Below are 15,769 nucleotides of genomic sequence, written 5' to 3'. Positions count from 1 at the left end.
AATTAATAATACTAATTGTATTAGTATTAATACAAAGCTCCAGACTTTGATATTCAGAGTCCTTTTTTTGTTGCATAGTCCCATCCAGAATACTGTATTGCATTCGGCCTGCTAATATTTGTAATCAACTTCTCTTTCTCCAGGACTATGAAATAAATAGAGGTCTAATTCTCTCCTACTCACCCTTAGTGAGTAGTCACTGCATGGAAGGCAGAGGCCCAGACTCAATGGGAAGGAATATAGGGTTAGGATGATTTTCTCCAGGAAACTCATCTCCCTCCACATATTACAAAAGAAAAAAAAAGTTCAATGGGAAAGACAAGACTAAAATAAAGACAAAAGATGTGCTCTGACTTACTTTTACATTATCGTGACTTTTTTTTTCAGGATTTTCTACATGCTCTGAGCTAGCTTTATATCTACTTTGAAGTTGAGTTAAGGTTCCCAGTCTAAACCCAGTGTCTCTAGATTTTCTCCTATTCTCTGAACACAAACTCTGGCATCTGACAAAAGTTTTAAATGGTTCATAGAGGATTGAAGAAAGTGGTACATGCCTTCAATATTCTCACATCTTCCTTTTCTATGTTCCTTTCCTTATACTCTCCCTATTCCAATATCGCCAAACCAGAGGCATCCAGTGGTCTCCATTTTTGCAAATTACCCTTGTATGTGCTCTCCTGAAGCAGCACACAGCTTACACTTGGACCCTCCAACTCAAGACAAGTAAAAAATGCACTCATCCATGTTATGGTATTTCTGGCTAATAATATCATAGTGAGTTGATACATTTTAATAACAAGAACTTGGGGGACTCCTATTAGAGTCCTGAGTTAATGAAAACACAAAGTGAGTGTCAGGTATGCCGGGGAGGTAAAAATTCAGGTTACCTGAATTCATATCTCAACATAGGCTGATTAATGTAGCAGATCCTGAGTTTGGGGACCCTGCAGTGTCTGTGAGCTATTTATGGGAAGGCAGGTTGTCCTACTAGTTTACATGAGCAGGACTTACCTCTATGTAGATGTAGTGCTTGCTGTTCTCTATCACATGGATATAAGCAGTATGGATGGACTCTTCATGGTACTTTATACCAGCTGACCAATCAGCAGCAGAGCGGAGCAACTGTAAGGCAGCAATCAGAAATGAGTAAACAATTGAGATGACACCAGATGTGTTAATACAATGAAATCAATCCTTTTTCTTCTACACAACCGAATGATTGTGTGTGAGTGGTGTGGGTGTCATGTGTGGGCCAAGTAGAGTAGATGGGTGGGAAACTGGTCCTTGGACATAATCCATAAGGAAGGAGCCCAGCTAGAAATCAAATCCTGAAAATATCCTCCTCCACCCAGAATTATTTTGTCAACACTACAAACCACAAAGTGTGGTTTCTACCAAGAGTCTTTCAAAAGTAGCTCTTTTGGGGGCTATGAGTAGGGTGACCATTGGTATTCTTTTTCCATGATGGTTCCACAATTACTATTTATTAATAGTACCACCGTTACTCTCCAAAGTGTCCTGGTTTGAGTCACGTGATATAGTCACCCTAGCTCTGACGTGATAATGTGCTGATTCCTTTTTCCCCAAATAGTGCTCAGATTAATACCTTTTAAAATGCCAATAGATTCATTTAGATATATAATCTTGACTGTGGCTTTAATCGGTTGTCTGATTCTTGGTGTGCTTCTTCATTGTTCATCTTTCTCAGTCCTACTGCCTCCCTCTATTCAGACACTCACTTGCTCCCACCTGGATTACATCAAGAGCTTCCAGCTCAGGTGCCTGAGTATGTGTTAAGTACGCTGATACCTAGTGGGATCAGCTAGTTCAAAGCTTAGCCCAACCACTTTGTAGCTTTGATTCTGGTCAAGTTTCTCAACCTCCTGGTGCCTCATATTTCTGTTTTATTAAGTTGAATATCTATTTTATAGGGTTGTGGAGAGGATGAAATGAATCTCTGAGAAGTGTGCAGGAGGCCTGTTACCTAGTATGTGGTATTGCTATTATTAATTAGAACGTTAGAGGATGCATTTGAGCTCTGGCAGATCATGTCAGAGACGCTGGACAGTACACTGGGGCTGTGCACAGGAGGGTGGTCTGGAGGACATGCAAACCTGCAGCACTAAGAACCACTGTTGGTCACTTTTCCAGCATTCTAACTATGACTTCAGTACAATGTTAGGCATACAGTAGGTGCTCAATAAATATTATGTTAAGCATACAGTAGGTGCTCAGTAAATAGATACTTATTACTACTTCCTTGAGCAGTAGCATGACATTGCAGAAGAATCACTATTTGCTCCTCCTGATTTGAAATGAATATTGAAACTGTCTCTCATGAGGTCAACTGAAATTGAAAATAAAAGAATGGCTCCACATTATTAGGAATGTATAAAGCAATCTAGTACATAATTGGTTTTATGTCTGTTATATATAAAAGTTGGTAAAATTCTTGATCTAATCAATAGCTTTAAAAATTGCCTCTATAACACTAATTAAATTCAAACTAGTACTTACTAACATCATCGATTATGTTATCCTCAAAATGTTATTCCTTTATTTACTATGAGGTATTTATTACAAAATAGTTTTCCTCGAAACATTTACTTAATTTTATCAGATGAATATGTACAGTTGGAAAATTTAATTGTGAACAGCAATAGGCAAATATCTCAAAAGAAAACTCATAATGGGGACACCTGAGTGGCTCAGTCAGTGAAGCATCCCACTCTTGATTTCAGCTCAGGTCATGATCTCATGGTTCGTGAGTTCAAGCCCTGCAAAGGCTCTGCACTGACAGTGGAACCTGCTTGGAATTCTCTCTCTCTCTGCCTGTCTCTCTGCCCCTGCCCACTTGCTTTCTCTCTTTCTCTCTTAAAAAAAAAAAACTCCTAAGGAAAATTTAAATAAATATGATCCACACGGGGAAAATACCTTGATTCATAACCTCTAAGGAACTGCATTATTGTCCATCAGTAGAAATAACACAGTGTTGAACAAATGGAAGTTTCCATTGTTAGTCCACTCAAATTTATGTTGAATCTTATTGCTAAGGGGCATAGCCCTGAAAATGCAGGCCACCTTGACAAGATTCTTACACTACACATAATGATTTGATTCTATATAACTCTGGGAACAATGTATGAAATTGCAGAGTATACTGGACAGATAGGAAATCTGGAGATCTGTGTTACACCTCTGCCCTTACTAGCTCTTTCCCCTTGAACAAGTCATTTTAATATCAGGGAGACTCGGTTTCCTCCACTGTACAACTGAGATATGAGATCCCTCTCTCTCTCTCTCTCTCTTTCTCTCTCTCCCAGTCCCTTCCTCCCACCCCCACACCCCACAGCTACTGGGTAAAAAAATAAATGTCATAACAAACACAAAAAGAAGTAGGTATGTGGCACATAGTATTTATTTGATGTATGGGATTTCTACCTCTAAAAACTTCCAGGCAAAATTTATATACCATCCTTGGTGGTAACTTCTCAGTCTTCCCCTCAAATCCTGAAACCTTATACTTTTCTTTCCTTTCTCACTCTCAAAATTTGCCCCGATTCAAAGATTTAACAAACCATTAACATAAGATATAAATTGGGAGTGCCAAATAGGGTTCAAGTCTAATTAAAGTGGCTTCCTGGACAATTATGCTGAAAAGAGTCTCCCTTGGAACCAGAGACACTGGGGAGGGAAGCTAAGGTTGATGGCCAATGGCTGCCATGAAGGCAATGTATATGCAGGTCATGTATTTACCATCTTTCCTGTGAAAGTAATGGTAAATGTTTCCGTTCATGGAAGCCTTTAAATGTTTAAAATAAACATATTTGTTTTTTGTAATGTTCATTTCTTTTTGAGAGGGGGTGCCAAGAGAGGAAGGGGGACAGAGGATCCAAGGCAGGTCCACACTGACAGCAGAAAGCCCGACGCGGGGCTCGAACTCACAAATTATGAGATCATGACCTGAGCCAAAGTTCGATGCTCAACCGACTGAGCCACCCAGGCGCCCCGAAAATAAGTATGTTTGTAAGCCAAAAGAAGAACGTGAAGGACAGCATAAGCAAGGTGGAGGGGAGCCCCCTAATGCCTATTAAACCTCAGCATGTGGAGGCTGCCCCCCTATACAGGGGGGTTCCACATTACCAATTCGATTGTCGGAGTCCAGACCTGCATTGTTTTCTCACCCTGAAAACTCATCTAACTTTAACAAGTCATCATTTTGTATTAAACTTGAACATATCTTTCAAGTGACACAAAGAAAAAATAACTTGGGATTACTATTCATTTACTATTATCCTAATTAGTTAAAATCTATCACCACAAAAATACTAAAAACACAGATTTCCCTTTGGTCCTGCCTCTACCCCTGAACCAGGGACCCTGAGGTGATCTATAAATCAGCTTGACCGCTTGAAACGCTTGATGGTCTAGAAAGCTTATAAAGAGCCACATAGGTCAAACACATTGTGACTGACCAATTTTTTAAATTTAAGATTTACTCTTTTTAAATTTAAGATTTACTCTCCCCTTTTTCTTAACTGATCTGACCAACTTGGCCTGCATTTTTGTTTTAAACCAATGTAATGGAGACAAGCCTCAAACCCTTGCTCACACATGCAGAAATGGGCCTCATCTTACTCCCCACCCCAAGTATATACTGAGAATCAAATCTAACCCTCACTTTTGAAACCTCAAGTTTGAATACACAATTTTAAAGTATATAAAAAGAGCATATTTCTAATGTTATGTTTTAGCCTCAAAACCGTAACTAGACCCAGTTATTTTCCATTGTACCATGTCCTATTTTTTTAGCTTTAAAGATAGCCTTCTCAGGTGAAATAGGTGAAGGGGATTAAGAGGTCAAACTTCTAATTATAAAATAAATAAGTCACATATGGTCAATGATACTGTAATAATGTTGTTCAGCGATACATGGTGACCATAGTTATCACGGTGAGTACTGAGTAATGTACAGAATGGTGGAATCACTTTGTAAAGACAGACAAACAGACAGACAGACAGATAACCTTCTCTTTATCCACAAGCCCTGATCCCCTTATATACAGTGGGTCTAAGCTGAATATACAGAAGTCTCTTCTTGAAGGAAAACTTTCAAAACTTCCTTAGTATTTGTCCCAAGTTGCTTTTCTCTTACTATTATGCTTTGCTTCCCTACAAATTCAGCACATATCTTAATTTCTTTTTATTTCCCTAAACTCCCAGGTCAATCATGGACCAGAGACTGCTAGGACCAGAGCACTTTTCATATGTCTCTCAAGCAGAGGTCACTGGTGGCCTGGGCCAGGAGACCAGGGAGGCACTCAGACTGTTGGCCCTCACTCTGCCAGTCCATACTGAGGGCACAGCAGGCCAGGAGCACCAAGAAATAGGAATTAGTTCAAGAATTTGCCTCATACTATCAGGCTCTTCCTTCTGGTATTGAAGGAGATAATCCTCAAAAAGCTCAATGCAGTGCTGGACAGGGAGTAAACATTCCCCTCTCACGGGGCTTCTCCAGCCAAGTAGCAAGTACAGAAATGCTACTGCATGAAGACCCAGTCCATAAATGGAAAACAGCTTCCATGTTAGGAAACTGCCTTAGAAGTAATTTAAGTGGCTTTCTTTTTATCCTCACCTACCTACTTTATTTTTTCACAATACAAAACATCTTGTGGTCCTTTGAAATCTACACTGATTCCTACACTGACAGCCTTTGGAGAGTCATTTGGCCATTCTCCCCAAGTGCAGAAACACATTTTTCCAGTAATATAATTTGGATGTCATTCACACTTGCCTGTTTAGTTTCTTTTCTGTTTAATGTATTTTTTAACAGACAAAGAGATCAAAGACCTAACTCCAGTGGAATTATTTCCCTCAATTTGGCAACACTTCCCAACAGTGACTGTCTAAGGGATAGCTTTTCTGCACGAAGCTGCCCAACTTAATAAAAAAAGATTGTTCCCTATATTGATTCCATATTGATGCCAATTTGGCATCAGGCTTTTTCTTTTACCTTAATAGACATGTCGAATGTCTTCTGTCTAGGTCATTTACCTGAAGTGGCAGTGATAGCATTCAGGAATCTAGTTTGTTCTTTTTAGGGGGAAAACAAGTTCTTTTATACAGTCTATGCATAAGCAGTTTCAGAACTGTCTTTCCTCCAATTCTCTGCCCCATGCCTTTGTCCTGCTTTGTCTTCTCTCAATGCTCTTGGCAGGCTTCTGAGAATGCCCAGCTCTGAGGGGAAACACCCAAAATTATTCTAAAAGTGCTGGTGGAAGTTGCTGAAGTCAGCATGAATTCTTTTCTTCCTTCCCTTCCCTTCCCTCCCCTTCCCTTCCCTCCCCTTCCCTCCCCTCCCCTCGCCTCGCCTCGCCTCCCCTTTCTTTTTTTCAGTAGCAGAAATCTGTGTTGGTGGGGGTAGGCCTGGCTCCAGTCTCCCGGGCAGGCTGTGGCAAGCCTTCTGTAACGGCTATGTGTCAGGGCTGGTGTGGAATCACCAAGGATGGTTGGACCCAATGGTTGTGTGTCAAAAAAATTAAATAATCGGGTTCCCTTTTTCCAATAAAAAACACAAATTGCCCCTATGATTTATCTACTTTATTATGTCAAATGCTTCTCTCCCCTTCAATAAATACATGGTATAAAGACTTTGTATCCAGAAGTAGCCTAGCGACCCATCCAGAAAAATGTCAACTTCTTTGTTCCAAAGTCTTGAAAACACTAGGGAAAGCTTGAAGACTGAAGGTAGTATCGATATAATCCACAATGAGTGCACTTCCTCTAAGTAGTTTGCATGGGTTTGCTTATTTAGCCATCACCACAACCCTATGAAGCAGAGACTATTATGGTCTCTGTTTTATTGATGAAGAAAATGCAAACAGAGATGGGAAGTATTTTCCCAAGGTTGCACAGCTAGCATGTAGCAAATCTAGGCTTTGCACACAGTCTGACTCTAGATTCCACCTCTTCCCCTTGCTCCAGCCCCTTGCTCCCTTTGAGTTAATTAACCTTGTGGTCTCTAAATTATATTATGAACAATAAACTATGTTAGAAATCATATTAAAATTTGTTAAAAAGAATAGCCCTATGGCTCGGTCAGTTAAGCATCCAACCTCAGCTCAGGTCATGCTCTCGCAGCTCACGAGTTTGAGCTGTGTGTTGGGCTCTGTGCTGACAGCTCAGGGCCTGGAGCGTGCTTCAGATTCCCTATCTCCCTCCCTCTCTGCCCCTCCCCTGCTCATGCTCAGTCTCTTCTCTCCCTCTCTCTCAGAAACAAACATTAAATAAAAAGTTTAAAAAGAATAGCCCTAAGACAGAACTTTACTAAACAGTGTTAAATTTCTCAACCAAGAGTATGTAAGAGTTATATGGCTACTGCCACACAATAGCTGAGAGAGTGGAGGGTCTAGAAATAGGACAACAAACCCTTTAAAAATCAAGTTGCGGGGGTGCCTGGGTGGTTCAGTCAGTTAAGCGTCTGACTTTGGCTCAGGTCATGATCTCACAGTTCATGGGTTCGAGCCCCACATCGGGCTCTGTGTGGACAGCTCAGAACCTGGAGCCTGCTTTGGATTCTGTGTCTCCCTCTCTCTCTGCCCCTCCCCCGCTCCTGCTCTGTGTCCCTCTCTCTCTTTCTATCAAAAATAAATAAACATTTAAAAAATTTTTTTCAATTAAAAAAAAAAAATCAAGTTGCCTACTTCACAACCAGGTCCTATCTCCTGGCTCCCTCCTGGGTTCTCTGGAAAACCAGGGATTCAGCCAGATTATTGCCTTTGGCCTCTAAGCTCCATACACTCATGACTTGAAAACAATAATGTCTAGACAAGATGAATACCATTTAGAGACAGTAAATGTGAAGTGAAACAACACCGTGGTCAGAACTTTACGGGAAAGGAGAAACGGAGCAGGGTCACTTCTTTTCTTTTTTTTTGGTTTCTGGTCATCTCAGACTTTCCTGACTTCAAAAAGTTGCACTGTCTGGCTGTGCCCACTGTTTTCACAATTGAACTTATTTTGGCAGGTCTGAAAAACAACTCCTGGCAGCCAGTAGAGACCCAGGTTTTGTGAGTTCTAACACTTGAAATTGTGGGGGGAGTCCTCTTTAAGAAAAGGAACACGAATTTATAAATGCAAACTTTGTAGATGCTAGAATGAAAGTCACAGCCTCCTTCCTGGTCTCCTTGCTTCCGCTCTCTTTCTAATCTAAGTTCTTCCCATGTAAAAACTTTAGGTCCCAAAGTGTGTTTGTTCAGAGATGGAAATAGACATGCGACAAAATGAGAGAGATCCTCTGTCAATTTAGCTTGGGAAGTTTCTCACAGCACATTCATTCCTAGTGATTCCATGCTGCATATTAGCATAACAAAGGCATTAAGAAATCCTGGGTTTGAAAAATCTGCAAAAACTTATCTGTCCGTGGAATCTTTTTTTGTGGAAGAGCTATTAGCATTTCACGAGTAAAACTGGGTTTGTAAGATTCTGATCTAAGTTAATTTTCATAAAGCATTCCTGTATCGTGCTTCTCCCTGGATGAAAAATATGTTCCAAAGTTCATTTATGCCTCCAGGATCGGGTCCAAATTTACCATGTCAGTAGTCCAGGGCATCCCTAATCTGGCCTTATGCCACCTCAACTTCATCTACTCCCTCTTCAAGAGCAAATGGCCTGTGGCAGTCAGTTCCCCCATGGATGAGCAGGCAGGCTTATCCCATACAGGAGACACCCACGTGGTTCTCTCACTCTTACTGCCTAACTCTCAGGCTGGCATTTAGTCCTAGGCCACACCTAGCATTGTTAACTGAATATTTCCACGTGGCAGCTTTCTCTCCCTCAGCTAACTATGTTTCCAGAGGCAGAGAACTTTTGTCTTCCTCAGCACTCAAGTATGCATTGACGACTTCACTGTGCAAACAGATGGCACTTAATAAACATATGTTGCCTGAATAAATGCATTAATGAGTAAGTCTTGGTGGACTTCCTTTCAAATCAATTGGCTTTACGGGTTTCTGAGTCCAGGCCAACCAGAGCAGATTGAGGATGAACATACAAGCGTATCAGGAGATATCACAGATCCAGCCCCACCTCTAACACCATATCCAGTGATGCAGAGAAGTGACTTAAGGGAGACATTTTATAGACTAGACCATGCAGAGTAACTATCTACCTTGCTGGGGGGACCAGATGAGAATATGTAAAACAGGGCTTTAACGAGGGATAGTAGAAGATGTAGGTACATGCAACATTGGATAAAACTTCCTTTGGTGATCACAAAAATGTACAATTCCCAGAAACTCCTTTTTAACAGATGCTTAATTAGCATCTGCTGACTTTGATAAGTTGATCACTGAGTCAATTTTAATGCCGTCTCAAATCTTAAATTATCTTATTTTCTTAACATGAAGGCTCTTATTTTATCTTATAGCATGGGTAATTCTTCCCTCCAAGTAGAATAAAATTAAACAGGTTCATAAAATATTCATTAACTTACATATGAATGTATATATATATATATATCTGTGCCTCTAAGTTTAAATTAGTTGTCTCCTATAGCCTGGGATAACTAAATATTCTCTCAAGTGGCTTATCTTTTTGATGGTTCTATTATTTGATCTATGGCCTGAAAGTCTTTTTACTTCTTAAATACAAATACCTCTACTTGTATATAGTACAAAGTAACTAATTTAGGCATTTCATTCATATATATAATCATATTCACTAGAGTCCATGGCCAGATTCTATAAATCCACATTAGCGATGCCAGGAGCAGACTGTTGGATCTTTACTTAAACAATACTTTTGATGCTGATAGTGATGACCTTGAACAAAAAGCAATGCCAAAGGTGGCCCATCCGAGCTCTGCCCCTGATGATCTCATTTACTTGAGCTGGGGTAACAATGGACCATAACAGGATTTCAAGCTCCGACTCTACTGGCGACCAACTAGCTGGTGACCCTAGACAAGTCCCCTAGCCCCACTGGGTCCTAATTTTCCAATTTGTAGTTTGAGATGGCTAGATGGGATATGGTAAAATTATGCGACTCCAATAAGCAAATTCCATGTTCTATTAAAAACGCCTCTAAAAGGCTTTTGGTTAATGAGGGAACTAAAATTAGACTGACCTATAATTAGCTTCTTAGATATGAAGGATCAGCCACATTCCTGGTGCTTAACTGGTATCAGTCCCAGGTTTACTGCATGTCAGGTTGCTAGAGTCACTTCAGGAGGAATTACAGGACAAGCCTTTCCTTGACTGGCCTTTTCTACGGCTATTTATTTCCTCATTTTCCAATTATGAACACATTTATTAGAATCCTTGTGACATAAAGATTTCTTCATTTACATGTAAACTTAAAACATTTTTGAGGGAACCAAAACCAGGCCCTTTATAGCAAATGTTATAAATGGAGGACAAAGAAACTTTTAAACATATTTTGTAAAAGTAGGTGAGTTATTCCAGATTGATTAACCCTTTTAAGTCATTCTGCAACCCACCAGTGATAATATCAAACATATTTTAAAAAAAAGAAGCAAAAAGACAGAAATATAAATTTTTTTGAGCATTTGATGTTTTTACAGTTTATGTATGAAAGATTATATAGATTAAGAATGCACATGCTTTTGGGGCACCTGGGTGGCTCAGTCAGTTAAGCATCTGACTTCAGCTCGGGTCATGATCTCACGGTTCACGGGTTCAAGCCCCGCATCGGGCTCTGTGCGGACAGCTCAGAGCCTGGAGCCTGCCTCAGATTCTGTGTCTCCTTCTCTCTCTGCCCCTCCCCAGCTCATGCTCTCTCTTCCTCTCAAAGTTAAATAAACATTAAAAAAATAATCAAAAAAAGAATGACTATGCTTTCTGTGAGACACTCTCATAAGGGACATGCTTCCTAATGATTGTTTTATATCAGCTGAGAAAATTATCAATCACCTACCATGTGTAAGACTCTATGACAGCTACAGTAGGAGGAACAGAGGCATAAAGGACATGAGTGTGTCACTAAAGAAACTGATAATACAGATGAAATAAGATAGACATGTAAAGATAATGATGAACACCCTACAGTATAGAATAAAAGACGAGTGACAGATGTAACACGTGCTGAGGAAGGAAAAATGTGCATTGATCATATTTATAAAAGAGCTCTAAAAAGAGGATAAATGGAATAGATTTTTAAACAGGAAATATAATACTAAGTTTTACAAGACCATTCAGATATGTTTTGGAGTGGCACTCACTGAAACATATGAAGCCAATGTATTAGGCACTTGATCTAATAAGAGTAAGTCTACCCAGGAGCATTTGGTGTAAAAGAAAAGCCAGACTTACCTGTACATTGGCATGGACAGACCCAGGCACTTGATATTTCAGCTCATGGGCTGTTGTTTGAGATTTTGGAAGCAGAAAAGGGTACGAAAGGGACCGATACTTTGATTTCATTATCTAAAATGAAGAAAAACAGATTAAAAAAAAAAAAAAAACAGATCCAGATGAGAAAATAGCTCCATTCCTCCCTACTTTTGTGATTATAAAAGAAATTAAGATTCATTTGAAAAAGAAAAATGTTAACAGTGAATGTTTCTAGTTGAAGAGGCAATAGATGATTTATTTTTGTGCTCTTTCCATTTTCCAGTGGCAGAGAACTCCTTTTTCCCTTCTTCCTTTACCTTTTGGAGTAAGGCATGTACTGTTTTATATTTTTAAAGAAAGCCTAAGTGTCATCTAGAGTTATAGAGGTATATAATTCCAAAAATTGTATTTTTTTGTAAACTGATTTCTTACTATCCTGCCACAGCAATGTATAACTGTATACTATATTTTAAAATTTTTTTTTTCTCAACGTTTATTTATTTTTGGGACAGAGAGAGACAGAGCATGAACGGGGGAGGGGCAGAGAGAGAGGGAAACACAGAATCGGAAACAGGCTCCAGGCTCTGAGCCATCAGCCCAGAGCCTGACGCGGGGCTCGAACTCCCGGACCGCGAGATCGTGACCTGGCTGAAGTCGGACGCTTAACCGACTGCGCCACCCAGGCGCCCCTATATTTTAATAATTTCACAAGAAAATTATATAGAAGAACCATATGTCATAAATTCCTATTAATGTGCATTTCAGTTATTTCCCATTTTATCAGAATTATTAGAAGCAATGTCCAAATAAATTACCTTGTTGAATTACTTTTTAACATAAGTACCCAAAAAAGATTTTCTGAGATAAAGGTTGTATACTTTTTAAAAAGTTTTTTGGGGCTTACCAATTTATCCTGCCAGGAACAGAGTATACAAGCAACAGAAATCCCCAAACCAATCACAGCTACTAGCAGGTTAAAAGTAATGTCCCTTCATTTATTCATTCATACTCCCTTAATTTTGGTTAAAAATATTTCCATCATTTCTAAGAGGTTATCAAGTTTATGTAAACGAAAGCTCACATTAATGAAAAATAAGGGGAGACTCTAAGCTGTTGATAAAATAATTTTGTCCCAAATTATCAAGGACGCTAATGCCTTGTCATAATTCATAGTAAATAAAACGGAAGCTTAATGACACCAGGATGGTAGGCACTTAAGTTCTTCCTCTATGTAATGAAGGTGTACTAAAGACGTCACAGTCTGGACAAAAGGAAAATGGCTCTATCTTCTCACGCTGCTTCCCTTTGCTCAGAATCTCCTTCCAGAAGCCTGGACCAGTGTGAACCCAGTACAACGCCAGGACGGGAAGGACTTGAAAGCTCGAGCTCTTTCCTCCAAACAAGGCCCTTGCCCCCTACAACAGCCTTCTAGGTGACCATCAGTCCAAACCAGATGCTTAATCAACACTGAGCATCCAAAATGTTAAAAAGATCACAATAGGCCCTGAAAGTAGCATCTATCTCTCCGTGCCTCGAATTGCCTGTGGTGTGAAAGTTTAGGGACATTTTCTTTTTCTTTTGCCCACAGACCCCGGCGCTCTGGCAACCGGGCACTGAAGAGCAGACGGGCCACCACAGCCCCTTCTTGCCAACCCTCTGGGCTCCTCCTCTTCCAGGCTATTTCTCTTCACATGGACTGAATCATGATAAAACCATCCACGTACCTTCGTGAAGTTCCAGCGCTGGATGAAGTGACGTGCTACGTCACGAGCTGCCTTCCCGTGAACTGCAGAGGCAATGTCATGCCATGGCATCCGGGGAGTGGAGTGCCTGTCAATGAAATCTGCCCAGGTGTCCCGGGGCAAGGATCATCACTAACTTCTGTGCCACAGACACAGCCATCTGATTCCAGCACTCACCCCAACCATGATATGTAAAAGGAAACATGGTAATGTTCACTATGCGTATATTACTTGGCTTGGGTAGAGCAATACCTTTATAGCCAAGAAAAACATAGCTATCTATTACATTGAGGAGCACAGTCCCCCAAGTTCCTCCCCCAACAGGTTTCCATTTCACTTAGTACAACATAATCACTAGTCAAGGCAAGATGTGAATTGGTGTAAATTATCTAAGGCTGTGTAGTTAATATTACATTTTTCTTCTAAATCCTGTTGAAATAACCTCAGGCTGTATATACAGTTCTGTCTTTCTCTTCTCTTAGACACATAAGCACAGTGATAATCTGAAAATGGGTCATTTTAATGCTGGAAGATGAAGATGATAAGCAGAAAAGGAGATCAAAGGAAGTCACCTCTTGCAGAATTACAGATTATTACCCCCCAAATATGCCTTGATGGAACCTGGAGGTTTCAAACAGTAAGCTATGTTTCATGCTCTTTTCTTATTATACTTACAAGGAAATGTCCTTGTGTATATGACTGGATCATAGTCCCCAAAGTTTTACCAAATATTCAAAACAAAACAAAGCAGAATAAAGGACATTATATCCTGTACATGCATACTTGCTGAGATGCTGACAAGTAAAAGACAAAACACAAGCAGCCACCCACGACCATGGTACTCACCAGCAAAAGGTTTATCAAGTTGAACCCAGTCTTTGAAGACAAAATTGCAGTAGTCCTTTCCATGCCAGAACCTGGTTTCCCCATGGAGCTCTCCCATGCCTGTCTGTAAACTGCGGAGGGAGCTGGTGTCTGTGAAGGCAGCAGAGACTGTGTTCAGGTGGGCCCCAGGGAGGGAGGCTCACGTCTCATTTATTGAATGGCTAGAGACTTCCGAACTGTTATCTTTAAGCCTTGGAACTAGGGTAGCATGTGTTCATTCTATCTGAGGCTGTGGGCTGGTGATGTTTCATAATCCATATGAGTTTACCATTAGTGAGTAGTGGGGGCTATAACCAGGTTCATTACTTGACAATGAAATTCAATGTTCTTCTCCCCATCTACTGGGTGACTGAAGAACAGATCACAAAGTTAACCATGAATAAAGAACTTGCTGAGAGGGACTATGAGAGAGCAATAAAGCCAGGTCAGGCAGAGAAACATGAATGGGAGACGCCATGAAGAAGTCATCCCCTTGGCTCTCTTCAACCAACAGGGCGCATGCCCAATACATAATTTTGTCTTTTGCATCTCAGAATCAAGAACCTCAAATCAGCACACAGCCCCTGTTCCTGCCCTGGGATTGTCAAGCTGACTGACACCGAGCTTCATCTTTTTGGGTCAGAAATTCTTTACATGTAAAAGGAAGAATTTGGCCTAGATGGCATCTAAGATCTTTGGCTCTAACACTCCATACTCCCAACATCATAAATGACATCCATAATAAATATCACAAGAACACACAGAGCTTATGATCACATAAGGCGCAAAAGCAGCAACCCACCGCAGCATTTCACAAAGAGCTTTGTCGGGACCACTTTACTTAATTCTGACTTAAATAGTTTGTACATTTATGGGATATGGTAGCCACATAAACAACTAAGCAGGAAGACAAGCAGAGCTACAAATCACAAAGCAGCGCTTGGCACAAAAGAGGCACTTAACAAACATGCTGGGTACAAAACTATTCATTGAATGAATAAATGGTAGCACATACCAGTGAGAGGAGCAGACCAGCCCCCTACCACCACATGTCCCAGAATGGTCTTTCTAAAACGCATACCATTGGCTTAAAAGCATTCTAAGATCACCTGCTGCCTGCCCACGGGGAGTCAGGTCCTAAAAGTTGAGTGTGCATAGAAGGTTCTTCCCAAACTGATGCCAATCTCCCTTTCTGGCCTTTGTTCTTCCCCAACCCAGGCCCCGTGCACACCACCTTTCTCCCAGTGTTTCGACAGGCGTGGTTTGTTATGCCTTGGTACAGTTGGCACATTATTCCTTCCCGTCCGGAATGTCCTTCCCTCCCTCTCATCCTCAACTCCACATCTTTCTAGAGCTACAATAGCTGTCACCTGCCCTACAGGTACCTCCCAGATCCCAGAAGGGTGAGGCTACCACCAGCACTGCCGTAGAACCATCAGTAGCTGCACACCCTGGTGCCTCAGACTCTGTGACACAATTGTGCACGGATGCTCCCCACGAATCTGGAAGCTCTTCGGGGTGGAGAGTGTGCCTTCACTGCGTGGTGTAGCTCCTGGCATTCAGTAGGCAATCAATACGTACTTGCAGAACAAAGGTTTTTAAACAATCACCACACACACACACTGCTATATTCTAACTTAAACTGAATAATTAACCTTCAAAGGTTATTGACATAATCTATAAAAGAAAAATGTCTTAAAAGGGCTAAATATTAACAAAACTAAATAATGTTAAAAATAGCATTCTATTGACTTCTCCCAGTGATTTATTTTCCTGCTCTGTTGAGACTGAAAGGCCAAAGTACTGGCAATC

General features: G+C 40.6%; 1 protein-coding gene across 5 annotated transcripts in view; it reads right to left on the bottom strand.

Moving 5' to 3' along the window:
* The window catches only part of PLD1 (phospholipase D1), a 173,953-nt gene that overhangs the window by 56,916 nt on the left and 101,268 nt on the right, over positions 1–15,769 (bottom strand). For all 5 annotated transcript variants that reach the window (XM_043594903.1, XM_043594900.1, XM_043594902.1 and 2 more), the window contains 4 exons: positions 13,940–14,068; positions 13,076–13,194; positions 11,331–11,444; positions 1,012–1,122 (listed from right to left, as the gene is read on the bottom strand). In XM_043594903.1, coding sequence (XP_043450838.1) covers positions 1,012–1,122; positions 11,331–11,444; positions 13,076–13,194; positions 13,940–14,068 — 473 coding nt within the window. The remainder of the gene's footprint in view (positions 1–1,011; positions 1,123–11,330; positions 11,445–13,075; positions 13,195–13,939; positions 14,069–15,769) is intronic.

Source organism: Prionailurus bengalensis, chromosome C2, assembly GCF_016509475.1.
Source record: "Prionailurus bengalensis isolate Pbe53 chromosome C2, Fcat_Pben_1.1_paternal_pri, whole genome shotgun sequence".
Taxonomy (NCBI): Eukaryota; Metazoa; Chordata; class Mammalia; order Carnivora; family Felidae; genus Prionailurus; species Prionailurus bengalensis.
This window is presented reverse-complemented; position numbering and strand designations above follow the sequence as displayed.